The 20236-nt window shown below is 43.9% G+C and overlaps 1 protein-coding gene across 2 annotated transcripts; it reads left to right on the top strand.

Moving 5' to 3' along the window:
• The first annotated feature begins 14 nt into the window (after positions 1–14).
• EAF1 (ELL associated factor 1) lies at positions 15–14717 on the top strand. Of its 2 annotated transcripts, XM_045088930.1 has the most exons (7): positions 15–341; positions 2213–2307; positions 4161–4297; positions 6508–6698; positions 8353–8586; positions 8676–8745; positions 11356–14717. In XM_045088930.1, the coding sequence occupies exons 1-6, from the start codon at positions 239–241 to the stop codon at positions 8705–8707; spliced, it is 792 nt and encodes a 263-aa protein (XP_044944865.1). In that variant the 5' UTR covers positions 15–238; the 3' UTR covers positions 8708–8745; positions 11356–14717. The 2 variants fall into 2 exon arrangements, with proteins under 2 accessions (XP_044944865.1, XP_004773625.2); XM_004773568.3 differs by lacking the exon at positions 8676–8745 and having other exon boundaries at positions 17–341.
• The last annotated feature ends 5519 nt before the right edge of the window (positions 14718–20236 follow it).

The raw sequence follows: 20236 nt of genomic DNA on the forward strand, positions 1-20236 counted from the left end.
AAACCAGAGGTCCCTCCCCGACGCCGGAAGTCCCGCGGCCCTGCTTCCGCGCCGACCTCCCCCAGCCCGGCGCGGAGAAAAGGCTCTGCTTCCGGCCCCGGGTGGGCGCCGGCTGGGCTCGCGGTGCGCGGCGGATCGCAGTCCCGGGAGCGTCTTTCCCCTGTACGTTGGCGCGGGAAGCTCGGGTCGCGGCCGCGTCAGAAGAGTGCCGGTCCGGGCGCGAGACTCGTGCGGGGCCATGAACGGGACCGTGAACCCGCTGCTGGATCGCGAGGAGCACTGCTTGCGGCTCGGAGAGAGCTTCGAGAAGCGGCCGCGGGCCTCTTTCCACACCATTCGCTGTAAGCCCGCGCTCCCCTCGGTTCCCTTCGGCCGCTGCGCCCGCCTCTAGCCAACCCGACTTTTCCCTCTTCCCTCGGCCCTCCAAAGCCCAGGAAGCCCTGCCTACGTCAGCTCCCTTCTCTCCTACCTGAGATCGTCCGGGACCTTGATCGCCCCCCACCCCCGACCTTTTCCAACTCACTCCCAACCAAACCTTTCGCCACTCCCGACTATTCTTCTGTCTTGTGGTCCCACATACTTCTTCCGAAGGCTATTCGCCCCTTCTTTTTCGTCCACCCACCCAGCCCTTCCTTGTACGAAACTTAATCCTCTTTATTACCGAAATACTGTGACACCACGTCAGACTCCAGCTCTCCCTCTAAGCCATCCCCGTTTCTGATGACCCTACAGGGTCCTCCACTTTTAAAGGAGTCTTTCCCGTTTGCTTGTGAGCCTCATCGACTCCCTCCTATTCCACTCTCTTCTTCCGTGTCTTCCTTAGCCTTCTTCCTCCTTCGTCTTTGTTCTGGTCACTTAAGTTTGCGCTTACTCCCCTCCGCAACCAAAGAATTCGCATCCTCTGTGCGTTCCGTCAGGGCTTCCCCTTCCAGCTTTCCGTGCCTCGTTTGACTCTGCTTTTTGTCTTTTGAGGTCACCTCTACTACCCAGACTTTAACTCAACTCCGAGTCGAGTCCCATGTGGGTGGAGAATGAAATTAGAATTCTTGAGCCTGGAATAAGTTAAAGCTTGAGCTATGTTTGGAAGCAGAGGAGAGGAGGCATAAAGAACGTCCACATAGTTATTATGCTGGACCTTCCTTTTCTACATGATTACAGACTCTGTCGAGGGAGGGCATGTCTATGTCCAGGGTAAAGTTTGGCTGACTGAGCTTCCCTGTGTGATTCACAAGCTCCTGGCTTCCCGTCTTGGTAGTGCTAATGCTGGCGAAGACTTGTTTTTGTCTAAGGAGCTAATAAATGTGACTCAGTACATTGGAAGAGGGCGTGTTAGATAATGAAGTTCCATCTTTCTGTGGTCACCTGCCATATCATTACTGACAGCAGATCGGCTCTTTCAGAGGGAGGATATTGGGATTATGATAAGAGCATCATTTCCTGAGCAATGTCCTAGGTCGATGGTTTAGTAGCGTGAGGGGCAGTGTGGAATTTGGGACACTTCACATAAGCACCTGACCTGCAGTCTGAGGCTAGTGTATGTCAAAATGGAGTAAGATCGCTATTCATGTTGTACTTCAGCAGCAGCTGAGAGAGATGGGCAAGATTAACCTTTGAAGGTATAGTTCTCTGTACTTTCACAAGAGCATTTTTGTTAAAGCCAGGAACTTGAGTGTGGCAAATCCTAATTTTATTTCTATGCAAAATGAAATCAGCTTATGTCATTCATGTTTTATATAGGGCTTAACAGTAACAGTCTTCCCAATATGCTGTTACTTTTGATCCTGTATACAACCCTGATAAAACACCTTATGGATAATCAGGCATTCATTTTCATCTGTCTCTTGGGAGAAGGGAGTATCTTTGCTTAATGGGTTTATGAATTTTAGCTTTTTTATTCTTCAAAACAATCCAGTGGGGATGGGAGTAAAAGTATGTGGAAGGTATAGATAAAACAAGAGTGTCCTTGACTTGGTAATTATTGAGGCCGGGTGACAGTACACAGGGGCTCATTGTACTATTCTCTCGTTTTTGTATATGTGGGGTTTTCCACAATGAAATAGTTTTTTGTTTTTTGTTTTTTTGTTTTTAAATTCTAAATTTGTATTTTCCATTTATCTGGAGTAACAAAAATTTTAACTTTTTAAATAAGAATGCCCAGGAGGCTTAGTATAAGTAACTTGTTGGATAAATGCTCTTTTGCTTTTCCCTTTAGATGACTTTAAGCCAGCATCTATAGATACTTCTTGTGAAGGAGAGCTTCAGGTTGGCAAAGGAGATGAAGTCACAATTACATTACCACATATCCCTGTAAGTTTATGCACTGTGGAATCACAGTGAATCCTCATATTCTATGTATTGCCATTTGAATTGCCTACTATGTGAAAACCTTGAGATTTCTAAAGTTCCAATGTAAGGAGAAAAGGGATTTTGGGGGTGGGGTTGGATGGAATTCATGCTTCCTAGGTGCTTGAGTAAAAATGATTCTTTGCCATTTTCCCCAAGTTCCCTTTTCTCCCATTTGCTACAAAGTAGATGATGTTCCTTTCTGGATCCCTGACCCCTCTTTTAGAGCTGCATAGCTCTCCCCTCCCCCCAAAGAGCAAAGCCCTAGATGCTATGTTGATTTATAGCGACACCAGTTTAGGAGAATGGCACAGGCAAGCCAAGAGTTAAGGCAGGCAGGAACAGGATTGACATACTTCACATATCTGGCAAAAGGTGAAGTCCAGGCTGAAGGTTTCAAGCGAGAACCAGAGTAACAGAGCAGTCAGCTCATTTAGGGATGAGGAACCCAGTTAAAAGCTAAGTTGAAATACCTTGCAGAGAGATTTGTTTGAAGCTTTGCCCAAGGCAACACTGTAATCAGAAAGCCTGAAGGATCAAACAAAATACTCTTAATGTACATGTGTCACTGCATGTCACAGTCTGGTGCTGGAACATAATAAGGTCTTGGTAACCAGTGATAGAATGAAAAGGCTCTGGACGAGAAGCTTCAAGAAGCTTCACGTGGAGGAGGAACGATTACTTGTCTGCCAGTTCCAACTGCTGTTTTGTTACTTGTTGCCTGTGGCAGGTTACATCATCTCCCCTTGGATCTTCGTTTGCCAAATGTAAAATGAAGAGGTTAGATAAATGGTCTCTAAGGTCCCTTCCATCTCTTAAGTTTTTACCCTATGAATAGCGAGTCAAAGAGCCAAGCAGTCTTTTTATTCTATATGAGATTAAATCCTATAGTTGTCAAATATTAATTTTTATTTATGTCAGATATTAATTGAGCACTTACTGTGTGCTGGCCCCTTACTAAGCACCTAGAATACAGTCTTAAGCAACTTAAGTACTTTTCTTGCCCTTGGGGAGCTTATGGTCTAGAATTAAATATAAAAAAACTGCAGAAAATCAGGGAAGGTTTCTCTAAGGAAGTGACTTTTGAGCAGATTTGAAGGTTGAGTAATTGAACGAGAAGGGGCAGGATGTAGGCAGAAGCCTCATTAAAGGCCTGTGAGAAGGAGCTTGAGAATCAGAGAGAGGCCAGCCGCCTTCTGCTCTGGATTCCACAGAACTGAGGGCTGAGTGGTCCAGGTTGAGGCAGAAGGGACAGGTGTCTGGTTTAAAGATTTTATTTTTTGGTCTGAGAGCAGCAGAGTAGCAGTTGAGGGGCTTAGGGAGGTGAGTAGCATAATGTACTTACTCTGAGCCAGGCAAAATAATGAGCTGTCCTTAGAGAATGCTCTGTTGGTTACTTGGCCTGAGGGGAAGCCCTGGACTCTGAAATTATAAGGAAATAGAGAGATCACTTACTGGTTTTACTTTCATAGTGAAAGTTCTACTCAGTGTAATACTGAGTAATGGCTAATCTATTTTTATCAGTTCACATCTTGCCATTATTTGTAACATACCTTCAGTCCTTAGAAAAATGTATAGTAACTTTGCAAATTATTATTACCTTTCTCGATTATTGAGAAGCAGTTGCACAGTTACAGATTCTTGGTATATTATTATTTCCCCTTTCTTTTTGCCTAGAAAGCCAGAGGAATTAAAATAGAAATCTGTTTATTCTGTTCTATTTGAGTAGCTCTGATAAAAGATTTGATGAGGTGGTCATTTGTAAATATTTAACTGGTGTGTCTGGATTAATCGTCTTACACTTTTGTGGCATTTAGGGATCTACACCACCAATGACTGTGTTCAAGGGGAACAAACGGCCTTATCAGAAAGACTGCGTGCTTATCATTAATCATGACACTGGTGAATATGTGCTGGAGAAACTCAGTAGCAGCATTCAGGTCAAGAAAACAAGGTATGTGAATAACCAGATAGACTGATACAGGGTTTCTGTATCTTTGCATTATCCATCAGTTTATTTTAAAAGGAGGTGAGCACTGGGTACTCAGTGTCCTGTTGGTAATCTCAACAGCTCTACCTCTGTCTTCTTGACAAGTAAGTAAAATACCACTACCTCACATGTAATAAAAAGAAATAATTCTTTTAAGACCTGAAACATGGAAGCCACTGGGGAAAAGGATGTACTTTACAATTAAATCCACTTTATTAATCTTATGATTGTTGATATAATAACACCTCATGGGATAAGATTTAAACTCCTAGACTTGTAATTATGAAAGAATCATAGAGTGATATCTATTCTTTCTGAGATGGAAAACATTGAAGGTACTCAGGTGGCTTAGTCAGTTAAACGGCTGCCTTTGGCTCAGGTCATGATCCCAGTGGGATCAAGCCCCATGTCGGGGCTCTCTGTCTCTCTGTCAAATAAATAAAAACCTTAAGAAAAAAAATTTTTTTTCACAAGATGCATTTGAGGTATTTCTAATACCAAAATAAAGTTTTGCCTTTTTTTTTTTTTTGAGTAGCGAGCTCTTAAAACTTAATTCAACAGGTATTACATATCTAATGTGAAGCCAACTAGATTTTTAAAGTCAAAATTTATTCTGTAGAAGCAACCCAGTGGTTCTATTTTTCACATTGTGATACAGCAATTATTGTAATAGTCATGAAATCTTAGAATGGACTCTAAGATTTAAAAATCTTAGAGTGAACTACAGCCTGATTGATGTTTTCCTGTTTATGCTTTTTCAAGCCGTTTTTCTGTACTCATTACACAAGAAAGTAGCTACCATTTATTGAGGGATTATCACCTGCTGAATGCTATGCCAAATGCTTTCATGTGTTATTCTCCACAACTTTACACATAACTTTTAGAAAGATGCTATTGTTACCCCCCCCTTTTTTTTAAAATATAGCACTTCTTTTTTATTTAATTTTATTTATTTGACAGAGAGATCACAAGTAGGTGGTCGGGTGGCGGGGAGCAGGCTCCCTGCTGAGCAGAGAGCCTGATGTGGGGCTCGATCCCAGGACCCTGAGATCATGACTTGAGCTGAAGGCAGCCGCTTAACTCACTGAGCCACCCAGGCACCACTGTTGTTACCCTTTTAAAAAAAAAAAAAAAAAAAAAAAAAGGCACACAGATAAAGTGACTGATTACTAGTGAGCTTGTGACTTCCATGGAGTCAGCACCAGAGCTGAGCCTTTCCCTAGGCGTGCCGCTTCCAAGCTCCTGCTCCTCTCCCGCGAGAGGAGCAGGAGTGTTAATTACTTCCCCCAACCAGTGCCACCATTACCCTCCAAAAGCGGATGGTGGTGCACATGTCTCTCACGACTCAGTGTCATCTGTGGACTAGCAGCATTTTATCACTTGGGTGCTTTTTTACTTTTTAATTTAATTTTTTAAAGATTTTTATTTGAGAGAGCACAAGCAGGGGGAGGAGCTGAGGGAGAGAGAAGCAGACTCCCTGCTGAGCTCCCTCCATCCCAGTCCTGGGATGGTGACCTGAGCCACCCTGGCATCCCTTGGATTTTTTAAAGTGTAGAATTTCAGGACTTGCTGAGTCAGAATCTGCATTTTAATGAGCTCCCCAGGTGATTTGTGTGCACAAAGTTCAAAAACCCAAAGTTTGCTGGGCTAGTCCATTTACAAAAGAAATTGTAAATGAATAAAATGTTCTCTGTTTGGGGTGGAATGCTTTGCCTGTCTGCCCGCAAGAGCTGGCATGTGACAAGATGAACAAGCAGTAATAGGTCATGCAAAAATGTGCAAACTAACCAGTATTTCAAGAGCGGTTTTACTTAGTAACTCATGTACTTGTGACTGTAACTTTATATTGTACACAGGTCAAATAAATAATCCTGTTGTCTTTGAGATCTCATAATCCCTTTGTGTCCTACATACTAAACGTGAGCCCCGTGAGGATTGCATGTCTGTTTTGTTCATCTCTGTATGTCTGGTGCAGAGTGCAGTACTGGAATCAGTAGGCGTTGTTGAATAGGTAGCTCATGTGAGAACATTACAAACATCAGTGTCTTGAAGTAGTCTTTAAAGAGCACAGGGATGTGCAGAGACCTATGGGTACTGGGTCCCCTGAACAGATTTGAGTACTGTTTTTGCCCCTCCAATTTAACGGAGGCTATCTCATGGATATCTCATTTCAGAGCCGAGGGGAGCAGTAAAATCCAAGCTCGCATGGAACAGCAGCCCACTCGTCCCCCACAGCCACCACAGCCACCACCACCTCCACCACCTATGCCATTCAGAGCTCCGACAAAACCTCCAGTAGGACCCAAAACTTCGCCCTTGAAAGATAACCCCTCACCTGAACCCCAGCTGGATGACATCAAAAGAGGTAAGCAGCATTTTCTGGAAAACAGTAGCAACTTGGAGTGGGACTTTTGTGTTTTTGTGGCGATCACAAGGCTCTTGTATTGACATGACAGCATGGGCATTTTCTGCCATTGAAATTTCTGCAGAGTTCACCGTTCCAGAGGTGATGCAGGTGGGGGTTGTTGCCACTTGCCTCATTGGATTAAGGGGGGTCCAGAGATAGTGACTGGAGTTGTGGCTGTCTTGCAGCTTTCTGCTTAGAGGTCCAGGATATAAACAAGCATGACTGCCCCCTGAAGGTCTAAACAACATGCCTTTAAAGCTTTGGGAGAAGAGAATTCCAAGGTGTTGGGGTAAAAACCAGATCTGTCAATGTTAGTATAATATCTAGGTCAGAAAAACAATTGAAAATACCAGGACCACTGCTTTGTACTAACACAAAGTATGTGAACACAAAAGTGCCATGGGGACCTGGAAAGGGACACAGCCTAGAAAGACCTAGAGATCTGGTCAGGCTCTCTCCAGTTAGACCCCAGGCCAGGATCACCTTGGCTTTCTCCCCATACAGTGAGTGGGTGGTTTTAATTGTCCAGACTCTTTAGGAGGTTATGAGACTAAGTGTCGTATTCCAGATTTGTAAAGTTCTATGAAACAAAAGTAAATCTGTAATAGTGGTAAAAAAGGGAAAGATAATGAGTTGTCCTTTAAGATAAAAAGCTTCCCTTTTCTACCTTGTAGAAGTGCTTTCGTAGTAAACAGAATCATTCTCTGTGCAGTGCACATTCGTTAAGCTGCTGTTTTTGTTTTCCTCATGCTGTTTATCAAAGTTTTCACTTTAGCTGAATAGGAATTGGACTGTGAGTGGTTGGTTATTGTCAGTTATGCCTAAAGGAACCATACTTGTTTAAAACCACATGGTATGTTTGGACAGGAAAATCTGGCATCTTAGTGTATCCTATGATGTATCCTTAATGTATTCAGCGACACTGGAAGGGAAACTTGTTTTTCCTTCCCTGCTGTTCATGGGTAGAAAATGTAGTACCAGACGGGCTCGGCTTTCGGGGAAGTATAGAAAGAGTGCAGAGGAAGAATGTCATTTCCCCATTTTCCATCAGTTACCCCTGCCCACCTCAGTTTCTTTGTGTGACAAGAAAGCTGAAAAGGACTTCAGAGGCCGCCCACTCTGGCCTTTCATCTTTTTCAGTGTCTCAGAAAATTCATTGACTACCACCTAGGTCTCATTGCTGGTTAGAAGTAGATCCAAAAACAAGCATCCACATGTTCCAGTGCCTAATCAAATATTTTTCAACCCCTTAGCATAGTACTTTTCTTACTTGGTGTTTAATCCCATAATTCACAATCTTTTTTTTTTTTTTTTAAAGTAGATAAGGCAAATAGACTTGATTCATTTCTTACACAGAACAGCCATTATCTGAAACGGTTTTCTGTTTGGTTATTTGGGGTGAAGTGTATGTTTCCATTGTCTCTCTGAAACAGTGTTATTTTGTTGGTTTTGGTTTTAGTCATTTTGTTTGAACGTTTTTAGGAAATTAAGCAGGAGTTTTAAGTTATTCCTCGTTGCTGTTGGTCTTGCCACTTCACTGTCTACAGAAGGTTCCATGTGTGGCCTTGAGAGGGGTTGCTGTGCTCACCCCAGTCATGTCATTTTATTCCAGAGCTGAGGGCCGAAGTTGACATTATTGAACAGATGAGCAGCAGCAGCGGGAGCAGTTCCTCCGACTCGGAGAGCTCGTCAGGAAGTGATGACGACAGCTCCAGCAGTGGGGGTGAGGACAATGGCCCGGCGTCCCCCCTGCAGCCTGCACACCAGCAGCCCTACAATATCAGGCCGGCTGTCGCCAATGGAACCAGCCGGCCACAAGGCAGCAGCCAGCTCATGAACACACTCAGTAAGTGTGCGCTCCCTTTTTCTGGCTTTGGGGCGGTGGGAGTGGCGCATGTCAGGCCAGAGGTGTGGCTTTTGTTTATCTCACATCAGAGTCTCTACACCAGAAGAGATTTAAGGCATAAGAAAGGATCCCGACAAAGAAAATTTGGAGCAGAAAGGAGTAAGTTACCAAAGACTAAAAAAAGGGAAGTACAAGACTAAGAAGTCTGTTTTCTCTTTTTTCCCCTACCGGCACAAATAAGGTCTTGTGAAGTCTGGAAAATGCTGAAACATGAACATCTTGGCTCTGTATTTTTGCATTTGACAGACTTTTGGGGTGCTGCCTACCACCACACTGCCTCCGCCTCCCCATCTTTGTACAGTCCCGAGGACTCCAGACTGGTGGCCCACAGCCCACAGACTTGGGAACCTGAGCCATTAGGATGTATTTGGAAACCAACCAGCCGTTGCCAAAAAGGAGAGGAAGGGGCATTGCAGTGTCGGGTGGCTCTCAGTGCAGTTGGTACTAAAGTAAAGAAGAGCAAAACAAGAACAAACACAAATTTCTTTTATTGGACATGGGGCGCGTGCTGCTTCCTTTTGCCCCCCTCTCTCCAGAATCCTAATGAATGCTCTCACCTGGTATGACTGCCTTGGAGGAGGCTGGAAGGTCTGGAGGCAATAGTGGGGAAGCTAACTTAGTTAACCTTGCTACTGTGGACCAGGGAAAGGTAATTCTCAACGTCAGCACAAGAGATGTGGGCCAGAGAAATCTTTGTTTGGGGAAGGGCAAAATATGTATTGCAGGATGGCTAAGAGCATTCCTGGCCTCTACCCACTAGGTGGTCTTCTTCATCTCTTCTGCCCCAGTTGTATCAACCCAGAATATCTCAAGACATTTCCAGATGTCCTCTGGGGCACAAAACCACCCCCACCAGAGAAACACTACTCAAGGCCCTGCTTTTCTCCTTGAGTGAGTCCAGCACTGTTAGGTTACCAGTGAAGGATCCTGTCTACTCTCCCGTTCTGTGGGCCTACATTCTAGGTATCAGGGTGTGCTTCGGTGCTCTTCTCAGTTGGCTCGGGAGAATGATGAGTTTCACATCTGAAGTTTGGTGTTCACAGTGGGAAAGTACCAGACAGCTACTATGGCTTTAAATCAGTTCTTAATTTTGCCCAGTTAATGCTAAGTTACCCTTTCCTTTTAGAAAGAAAGAGCAAAAAAAATGGTGCCGTGGGTGTTACCTGCCTACCAGTGCCTTAAAATTCTTTTAGTTCTTTATGGCTCCAAGTTACCCTGTTCTTCATTCTTCAAATAGCAGTTCCTTAACTTGGCATATCTCATAGACAGTAAAATACTAGGGTTATTTAAACCAGGATTGTCAACTGGAACCAACTTATAAACCCTAAAATCACAGTAAATAATGCAAATTTGCTAACCCTGATATAAAAATACAGAGAGTCATTATCATATTGTTTTTCTGAGTAGTAACCTAGGTTATATTTTTTCTTCTCAAAAATAAATAAATGGATCAATTTGAACCTGAATCAAATCAATTACATAAGCAATTTCAAAACTAGATTTTTCAGTTCCATTTACACTTACCTATTAAATACACCGCATCTTACTGTGTAAGCAGTTGTGCTCAGCTTAGCTGACAGGAGTGGCTGCCAGGCCCACACTGGTTTCTTAAGTTTAGAACATGAGTCGTCACATTCTTGAGTCTCAGACCTCTTAATTCTTAAAGTTATTGAGGACCCCAAAGGGCTTTTGTGTATGTGGCTTAGATCTATCAATATTTACCATATTAGAAATTATAACTGAGAAATATTTAAAATATTTCAGTAATTCATTTAAAGTAACAATAATAACCATCAAATGGTAACAAAAGTAACATTTTTATGAAGAACAAATTTTCTAATCAGAAAATATTTAGTAAGAAGAGTAATATTGCTTTACAATATTACAGCTCTAATGTCAGGCTTAGTAGAAACCCGGATTCTATACCCATTTCTACATTCAGTCTATTGTCATAAGTTGTTCAGGTTGATGTAGGTGAAGAAAATCAGGCATCACACAGGCGTGGTGTAGAAAAGAAAGTACCCTCTGGAAAGGTCCCCAGGTCCTCAGAGCAAACTTTAAGAAGACCTGGCCTAGCTCTTGTCACAGTTCACTTTTGTGGTGTCAGCTGGGGTTCTGTTAACTCTTATTATCATCTGAGACTGAAATGTTGAGTACTTCTGTTCTTCACTCCTAAAACCTATATTCAGCACACTAAACAAAGATCAGGGGCTTTACGAAAGCTCATTAGTTGAGTTGAGGTTTAAAGTAACATGAATATCCTGGGCAGAGGTGTCCCAGAGGGAATCCTGGATTAGCGTGTTCCTGGTATAAACAGTATTCAGCTTTCTTATCAGGAAGCCTAACTCCATGTTATTTTAGCTTTTATAAAGCAACTTAATATGGACAATTCTAGATGGTGAATCAGTTATCTGTAAGTGCCTGGCTTGCTTTTTATTAACACATTTTTAAAAGCTGTCTGGCCTGCTCCTGGCCTGCACTATCCCAGTAAGCAGCATCACTGTGGTTTGCAGCTCCCAAGAATGGCATTTCTTTAAAAGCGTCGATTGCATCAGTTTTGTCACTGAGCCAAATTGATTTTCCTCCCTAATTAAGTGGAATTGGCCTAGTTTTACTGTAGTGTGATAACCAAGGCAGTCAAACAAAGAACTGTGGGGAAGTCCTTTTGAAATTGTGTACTTTTGGTGTGATTCTGTTTTCTTTTTATAGGAAATGACTTGCAGTTGAGTGAGTCTGGCAGTGACAGTGATGACTAGACGCGGCTCTTTCGAAATCAGCTTCTCGTGCACAGATGTGCTACTGGACCTGGCTGCGCTCGCACAGAGCCCCGTGCTGAGAGGGACACACTGTGGATCAGTGACTGTGTAGGAGTTTGAGGCTCTGGAGGTCTCAGATATTCAAGTCTTTAACTTAGTGGTGGTGGGTGATTTTCTCGTATAATTTCTGAACAATCTCCTGTTGCAAAGTAGAACTGTGATAGAACTAACAGAATTATATTTCTATTTGATTAACACTGTTCATGGACAACAGATCAATGTGCCCTGGTCTAGGTTACTCAAAGGCCTTTATCTCTACCAGGCCAGTGATTCCATTTTAAACCTAAGCAGCCACCTGTTTGGCCAGGTGGTTTGCACCAGTGAAATGAAACCTGGTCTTTGAGGGGTAGGAGAGGGAGGGAAACCTCAAACTGCAGCATTGAAATATGTTAAAACCACTTTACACTGCTGAGACAAAGTGGTAAGGAAGTTTTGTTGGACCCAACCTGATAAGCTGTGTAGAAACAGACTTCAAGAGAGAGTCCTAGAGCATCTGCCGGGCAGGGCCCTGGAGCTCTGCTAGTTCAACCCCCTCATTTACAAATAAGGAAAGAGAAGCCCACGGTTGGCTACGGCTGGTCTCGTGCCCCCACTCCAGACTTTCCCTGCTGCTCCCTCCCTTGAATCTCACTTATTGGAACTGGAGATTATTATACTTGACACTGATAGCTGTACATTGGAGCTTTTATTGGATTCCAAAAGAAAAAACTGTTGGGTACGTCTGACTCCGATTCTGATCCAGAAAGTCTCTAACTCCATGAGGCTAGGTGAGCAGGTTAAACCATCAGCCACCATGCTGACACTCAAGGTACAGTCAGATGGGGGCTCTTAGTTCCACGTAGACCCATACTAAGGGTTCTTTATTCAGTGCATTCTAGTAGGGGGAGGTAGGAGTGGAAGAGAGGTGTACTGAAGGAACCTTTCCAAACAAAAGAACCAGCAGCAGGTTTTCAAAAACCAGAATCTAGATAGGAAGCAGTTCTGCAATATGAAATGAGCACATTCTTTGAGAAGACATTTCTGTTCATGCTTTTCTACCACTGTTTGTGCCTGACTCCCTGACCGATCTGTATTTTTGATATAAGAAAGTCACAAGATTGCCTTTTTGCCATGTGTGGTTTCCACGTGAATCTTACAGGAAACTGGTCACTAGTAAATGTTCCGTATTGAGTGAATGTGTGATAAATTGTCCTGTGATTAGTATGGAATAGCCCATTTCTGTAATTGGAATGAATACAATTTGAAGGTCCTGAGAAATTTCTATTTACTTTGGTTCACTGGGTATCAAGAACATTAAAAATGATTTTCCTTCCTTGGGTTCCTCCACTCAAAGATGGCCTCTGCTTCCTCTGTTAGTGGATGGAAGCAGTCTGGACCTGGGAAGGAAGTAGATGATTCACAGTGGGGGCTCTGGGGAGAGTTGCACCTTATAGAGTCACCTGTTGGATGGACACAGTGCCTCCGGGTGGGCTGGAGATGTGGGCCTGGCACCGTCATCCAGCAGCACACTCACACCACCCCACCCAGTACAGATAATAGGGTAACACAGTAGTACTCTATGGTGGGTTCTTAATGCATCATGATGTTTCTGTGGGTTTAAGGGCAGGTAGGAATTTATTTATAATGAATTGATAATTGTTTTATAATTCCTTGGTAATGACAGCTCAGGGAAGGTGAGAGTCATGACTGGGAGACTTATTACTGGATATGGGAATTGGTTCAGAGATCTTAACTTGCTCAACTTGGGGCAGGTTCCAGGAACTTGAACTAAAAATATCTATTTAAACCTCTCTCTTTTTTTTCTCCCAACGTCTTGATTTATACAGACAGAATTGTGGTTTTTGGTATGTTGGGTCAAGATGTTTGTTTCTATAGGAAATGCTTGCATATGGCACTGGATTTGGTGATTTGAGCTCTCTACGCTTCAGACCCTTTCCTCTGTCACCCATCCTGTCTCACACTGCATGGTTCTCCTCTAGCCTGTTTCCATTTTGTTCTCTGCACAAAGCCCTCTTGGTTCCCTCACTCGGCCCTCTATCTTCACCCACCAGAACAAGAACAAGAACAAGGAATCTTTTCTTTTCAGAAATCAAGAATTTGGCCTCAGAGACTACTTCTCATGAGTAACCTCATGCCAGCCTCACTGGACTTGGTCTTTGTGCCTCTGTGCCTTTTCAGTGTCTCCCTTCCCTCTCCCCCGCCAAGCCCCAGTGCTGACACTCTGGAGACGCCATCCTCGTGGACTCTTCCTCTGTTCGTTTCTGCCCACTGGAGTGCTGTGTGGACATACTGACCTTCCTCTTGCCTGAGCTCTGGTTGCTGTGCACTCCTTAAAAGCAGGGACTGTCCTCATCTCTGTTCCTTGGGGTGTCCACAGGAATAGATATTCAGATGCTTATAGCCTGGTGGGGAGGAGGGAGAGAAAACTAACCAGTGGAGTACAGAAGGTAGACATAGAGAAAACATTCTAATTCCAATTTGGAGACAGCTGGAAACGATCCATGCTGATTTTCTTGGTTTTGAAGTCTCTAACGGAATTGTTCAAATTGCCTTTTCTTTGTCCTGTACACCTTCTACCATACCATGGGTCTTTAGGCAAGGTATAAAGACTTAAATCCGAGGTACCCAAGGAGCCATGGCAAACCACAGTAAAGATGTGATTTGGAGAAATGTAATACAAACGAGATGTGTGATGATGCCACTCATTAATTTATTTCTAGAGCAGAATCATTGTTTTCTGTGTGTGGTATTAATATTTGTGTGCTTCAGTGGTGGGAAAACTTGAAAATTCCAAAATCCTTGCTATCTTTATTGAGAGGCTGGTTAAATAGGGTATGTATGGGGGTGTGTATATGTGTGTGTGAGAGAGATGTATTTATTACATTATTTTGAAAGATAATAGTCTATTCTGTGGATGTATATTATTAGGTACAGCCAAGTTGGAAGTTTCCATTTGGCAAGGAAGGTAGGATTTCTGAAACTCAGGCCTTAACCAGTAGGTTGGAAGACAAGACCAATTGAAGCGTTATGAAATGTGTTTTTGTTGCTTCTGTCCTCTCTGTCTTGGGTTTGTTGTCTTACTCTTTAATGATTTTTAAAAATCTCGTGCCTAAAAGTTTATTTTGCATAATTATGAAGTAGATGTGCATGTTTACATTTATGTAAAATATTTGCTGTGTAAAGTTTTTTTTTGTTGTTGTTGTTTATTCTCTTAAAGATCACTATATTTAAGTAAAAAAAAAAGTCAGCAATACACTCCATGACTTGGTGGATTTTATTTTCTTATTAGAAATCAGTGAAGGGCGCCTGGGTGGCTCAGTGGGTTAAGCCGCTGCCTTCGGCTCAGGTCATGATCTCAGGGTCCTGGGATCGAGTCCCGCATCGGGCTCTCTGCTCAGCAGGGAGCCTGCTTCCTTCTCTCTCTCTCCGCCTGCCTGCCTCTCAGTGTACTTGTGATTTCTCTCTGTCAAATAAATCAATAAAAAAATCTTTAAAAAAAAAAATCAATGAAAAATGTAGAGTTCTATTAAGAATCCTTTATGCTTACGCCTACTTATCTAAATGGATTCCTTTTTAATTTGGTGTTTATGATCATTAGGATAAACACCTCAGTTTTAAAAGGTGTGAAGTTCAAAACCAAAGGTTGTCTTTAGCAAGCCAAGTGGCATCTGAGGCCATTACTTGGTCCTGGGATCGAGTCCCGCATCGGGCTCTCTGCTCAGCAGGGAGCCTGCTTCCTTCTCTCTCTCTCTGCCTGCCTCTCAGTGTACTTGTGATTTCTCTCTGTCAAATAAATAAATAAATAAATCTTTAAAAAAAAATCAATGAAAAATGTAGAGTTCTATTAAGAATCCTTTATGCTTATGCCTACTTATCTAAATGGATTCCTTTTTAATTTGGTGCTTATGATCATTAGGATAAACACCTCAGTTTTAAAAGGTGTGAAGTTCAAAACCAAAGGTTGTCTTTAGCAAGCCAAATGGCATCTGAGGCCATTACTTGGTCTGGAAAGGCAGCTTAGCTTTGAATCTGAGAGCAGATGCATGGGTTAAACGGAATGCCTGGACATAGCCTAGTCATTTTAGCTCACCAAATTCTTTCCACCTGCCCTGCCGTGCCACTCATCCAGCCACACAGATGCTCACAGGCTGGAAATGATCCTGCCTCCTGCTTCCATGCCACATACGCAGTGCCTACATCAGTCTTGTGGTCTTGGCTCCAGGTAGTCTATAATAAACTTCTAGGTGGACAGCGACCCTTTTAATTCTCTGGTGTCTTTCACTAAATGGGTGTTCCATATACTTGGACTGACGATAATTACACAGTAAGAGAACTAGGCTGGGGTGCCTGGGTGGCTCAGTGGGGTTAAGCGTCTGCCTTTGGCTCAGGTCATGATCCCAGGGCCCTGGGATCAAGCCCTGCACTGGGCTCCCTGCTTAGCCGGGAGTCTGCTTCTCCCTCTCCCCCTGCTTGTGCTCCCTCTCTCTCAAATAAATAAATGCAATCTTGGAAAAAAAAAAAAAAACGACTAGGAATCCTCTGCTACCTATTCTGCAACTGGCTCCCGTTTCCTCAGGTGGACTAGGAGTTAGACTTGACCCAGGACTGTCTGGGGAAGTGGCAGTTTGCATTCAATGACATTTAAGGGACTAGGATCCTGAGTAATTGTTGCCCCTACAGTGATATGTAACAAAGCATCCCAGTATTCAGAGGCATAAAATAAGCATTTATTTTGCTTAAAAGTCTGGACTGATGATTTAGACTGGGAGTGCCTGGGCAGTCTGGTCTTGACTAGGCTATGTACGCCTGCTACTTGACAGATTCAGCTGATCTGGGATGGCTTTGGCCAGTCCAACCAGGGCAGTTCAGGTGGGCTCCACATGTCTTAGCCTCTAGCAGTCTAGCGTAGGCATGTTGTCTTAGCAAAGGCAGAAGTGCCAGACTGAGAGAGGAAACACCACTGCCTCTGTCACAACTGCTCACGTGTCATTGGCCAAAGCAGTCGCAGGGTCAAGTTCAGAATCAAGGGCTGGACAAATACAGTACCTTCCACCAGCCGATGGGAGGAGTTGCCAAGTACGTTGGAAAGGTGTGGATACTGGGCAGTGTGAGAATTAGGCAGTTGTTGCAGTCAATCTACTATCTCCACATACCCATGTCCCCACCATGGTTGAGAACACTGGGTCATACAACCACTGCAGCCCCTCTTGGTCTGACTTTCCTCCTGGGCAGATAAATAGTTCATGTAGGAGTTAGTGCCAACTTCTATTCATGGTTCCTGCAGAGGGCACCAAATCCAAGCTAGCAGCTCCTCTGGACTTAGCACTTTGCCCTGTTCAGAGTAGTTTGCTTCCTTTCTAACCTTTCCAACCTAAAGCACTGTTTGTTACCTATTGCTAGGTAACAGACTACCCTAAAACTTAGTGACTGAAAACAACCATTTTATCTCCTGGAATCTGTTGATGAGGATTTAGGATAGAGCCTGGCTGGGCAATTCTCCCTGGGGCTTCAATTGAGGTTGCTCAGTGTTACCTGGACAGCAGATAGGCAGGACCGGAGAATCCAAACTGGCTTCACTCACATGTCTGGCACCATGGTGGGGATGGTTGGAAGCAGGTTCATTTGGGACTATCAACCAGAGCCTGTCTGACATGGCAGTCTCAAGGTGGTTGGTCTTCTTACGTGAGGGCTGCTTACCTAGAATGAATGTCCCAAGAAGCTGCTTGGCTGTAGATGACCTAGCCTGGAAAGTGACTCAGCATCACATCCACAGTATTCTGTTGGTCCGGGCAATCAAAAGCCCACCTAGATTCAGAAGGAAGGGACAAAGACCCTACCTCCTAATGTATAGAAAAAAGCCACCTACCCAAAGTCCTTTCCCCCAGTGTATTTGGTCTACTGCCATTGTTCTCAGATAAGACATTTCCCCAGAGTAGTGGCTCTGAAAGTGTGGTTCCTGGGTCCAGCACCATGGGCATCCCCTGGGACCTTGTTAGAAATTAATCAGGTCCTACCCCAGACCTGCTGAATCGGAAACTCTGAAGTGGGTCCCTGTAGTCTATTTCAACAAGCCTTCGGATCATCCTTATAAACCTTAAAGTTTTAAATCTCTGCTCTAAAAATAGTCTCCTGTGATGAGCCTCAAGAGATGACCCATGACTAGGGATGACCACCTTCGATTTCCCATGCTAGGTGTTGGATTGAGAGCAGCCTGGAATGGCACACACAGTGGGGAATGGTACTCCTTAAAAGTTGGAACATTAAAACCCAAATTCTAGAAGAGGTGTCACCAATTCTCTTGAGATACCAGCATTTTGACAGCAGGATTTCGTTCTTATGTGGGCTCCTTTTTCTTTCTGTAAAGGTAGTGGGGCAAAGGGGACCAGAGGGCTGGGGACATAGCCCATTTATCCTTTAGTGAGGTTGTTTCTTTGTGTAGAGCTGTCTGACTCCAAAAGTAAACTGTCTGGGGCTACAAAGAACCCAGGCGAACCCCCAGAGAGGAATCCCCTGTGATAAAGGCAGTATGACAGTATGGGTTCTCTTCCTCTATTTCCGCCCCCCACTCCCACCCCCACCCCCATGCCAGGGGCAGGGGAGGGGAAGGAACTGGATGATGTGGGGTGGGGAGTCCTTAACCCATTACTTTTATGTGATCTGCGATCTCTGGGAATGGTTACAAATGAAGATGGAAACCACACTCCTGGAGCCTCTGGGCCCATGGATGGTAACTGTGGGTTGCTGAAATGTAAATCTCCTTGATGAATTGCCAAGATCCTTGATCTATGCGCTCATTATTACCACAGGAATGCAAGATCTGAGTTTCACTGAAATTGGTTCACTCCACCATAGGGGAGGAAAGGCAAGGGACTGGAGATTTCTTAAGCAATTGACCCATGTATCCTTCAGGCGCATATTAGAGTGATGGATGACCAGTGTGCCTGTCCCATGATGCTTAGAAAATTTGTTCTACCATCTTCCCAAGCTCTGCTTCCTAAGTACTAATAACCAAAGTTCCTCTAAAGACCTTACTCTGCTCACAAATTTGTCACTCAGATAGCTTTGCTGGCAGATAAAGACTTCTGGGGCCAAAGCCCATCCCCACGCTTCCCTGGTTATGTTAGGAGCTTGTAGGGTGGCCTAGAGAAGCCCAGCCACAGGCTGGATTGATGGGGATCAGTTGAGCAGAGCCTGGGCCTCCATTACCAGTGAAAGGGTAAGAAACCAGTCCAGGCTGAGAGAGGAAAAGTCAGGCCTATTCTCTGTCACTCATCAGACTGCCAGAGCAGACACGGATAAAGCTGCAAAGTTAACAGGAAACCATCCTCCCAAGGTCACCACTGCAGCTTACAGTAATCACTCATGCCTTTTGAGTGACTGCTGCTTTCTTTTCAGTGACAGCCCCAGCTTTGCATTTTACTCCTGCCACCCGAACCAAAATCACTGTCAGCCTTTGTGATTAAAATCTTGGGCTGCCAGAATTTTGCAGTCTGCAATCCTATCAGTAAGAAAGAAACTTTCCACTCTTGCCTGGAAAACCTGAGCTGCATGAGTCACTCTGACACGAGAAGCAGCTGCAGCTTCTGCCCTAGATTCAGAAATCCTGATAGGGATTTTCAGGCCCAACAGTCCATGCTTTTCCTTAACTTTGCAGTTCAAGGGATCAGGACGTGACTCTATTTCCCAGCCCGGGCTTGATCTTGACCCCTTTATACACTGCCTGCTTTGCTTTGAGCCTGTTCCCATGATGCTTCTTTCATATTCTACCTACACTTCCACCCCTCCCCAAGTCCTCCCATAATCTTGTCTTTCTTGGTTTGATGAGATGCCCCTCATCAAACCACTGTACCTCTGGTGTTTGGTCTCCCTGCTACAAGACAGTAAACCTAATCTTGTTGGTCCACAAAACTTGTTGATTCATCCCCAGTGCTATTCATCAAATGGGCTAACGTGCTGCAGAGTTTGAGAACCTCTGCTCTTTTTCACTGGTTTGTAGTAGAGGCTATGGTCCAAACTGCTGTCGAAAGTGAGCTCTTGTTACCAGCCTCAAAGCGGGAAGAAGAAAACCCCAGGTCCCAAAGAGGTGAGTGATTTGGCCTGAATTATCAAATAATGACAGACAAAACCCAGCCCTCCCTAAAGAGTTTCTGGGTGTCAGAAATTTTAACCATATTATCACTAAAATTCAATACAACCCTGAAATAACCCAGTATAAAGATGAGAAAAACAGAAAAGCAAATTATACAGGAAAATTAAACAGGGAGTTGGTGACAGTCAGGCTTCAAACCCAGATACGTGAACCAAATCCTCTCCTTTTGTCACAAAAGCAAACTACACCACCTCTTTCACATCCTATGGCTCCCTAGGAAAGTCAACTTCTTTTGAGTAGATCTCTTGGAATCAGCCAAGAGCTTTCTAGGTGTGAAGAGTCTTCCTAAATGTTTGCCCCAAAGGCTCAGCACATATTCCTGCCAAAAGGTAAAGCAAAACCAGAGACAGCCACTGGGGTAGACACTGTGTGTACCCAGCACCCATTTACCCCTTACCTGCTCCCCATGATATAGTCCAATAGCCACCCTTTCCTTACACAGCAGATGTGCTTCTGGAGAATCCCCAGGGATGGGCAAGGAGTCATCTTACACCTTTTGCCTCCATGGTTTCAGAAGCCCAGCTATAATCCAATTAGCAGGTGGCATTCTCCTGACAATAACAAATGATTGGGCATGTGACTTCAAATAGACAATGATGTTCAAGGTAAGACTTGGGGTGAGCTT

The sequence above is a fragment of the Mustela putorius genome, unplaced genomic scaffold, assembly GCF_011764305.1.
Source record: "Mustela putorius furo isolate JIRA1106 unplaced genomic scaffold, ASM1176430v1.1 tig00003834_pilon_pilon_pilon, whole genome shotgun sequence".
NCBI classification, from domain to species: Eukaryota; Metazoa; Chordata; class Mammalia; order Carnivora; family Mustelidae; genus Mustela; species Mustela putorius.

Coding starts and splice junctions, on each gene's coding strand:
- EAF1 (XM_004773568.3), top strand. CDS start 239: ATGAACGGGACCGTGAACCCGCTGCTGGATCGCGAGGAGCACTGCTTG. Junction 4,298..6,507: donor ATTCAGGTCAAGAAAACAAG/GTATGTGAATAA, acceptor ATCTCATTTCAG/AGCCGAGGGGAGCAGTAAAA. Junction 6,699..8,352: donor GCTGGATGACATCAAAAGAG/GTAAGCAGCATT, acceptor ATTTTATTCCAG/AGCTGAGGGCCGAAGTTGAC.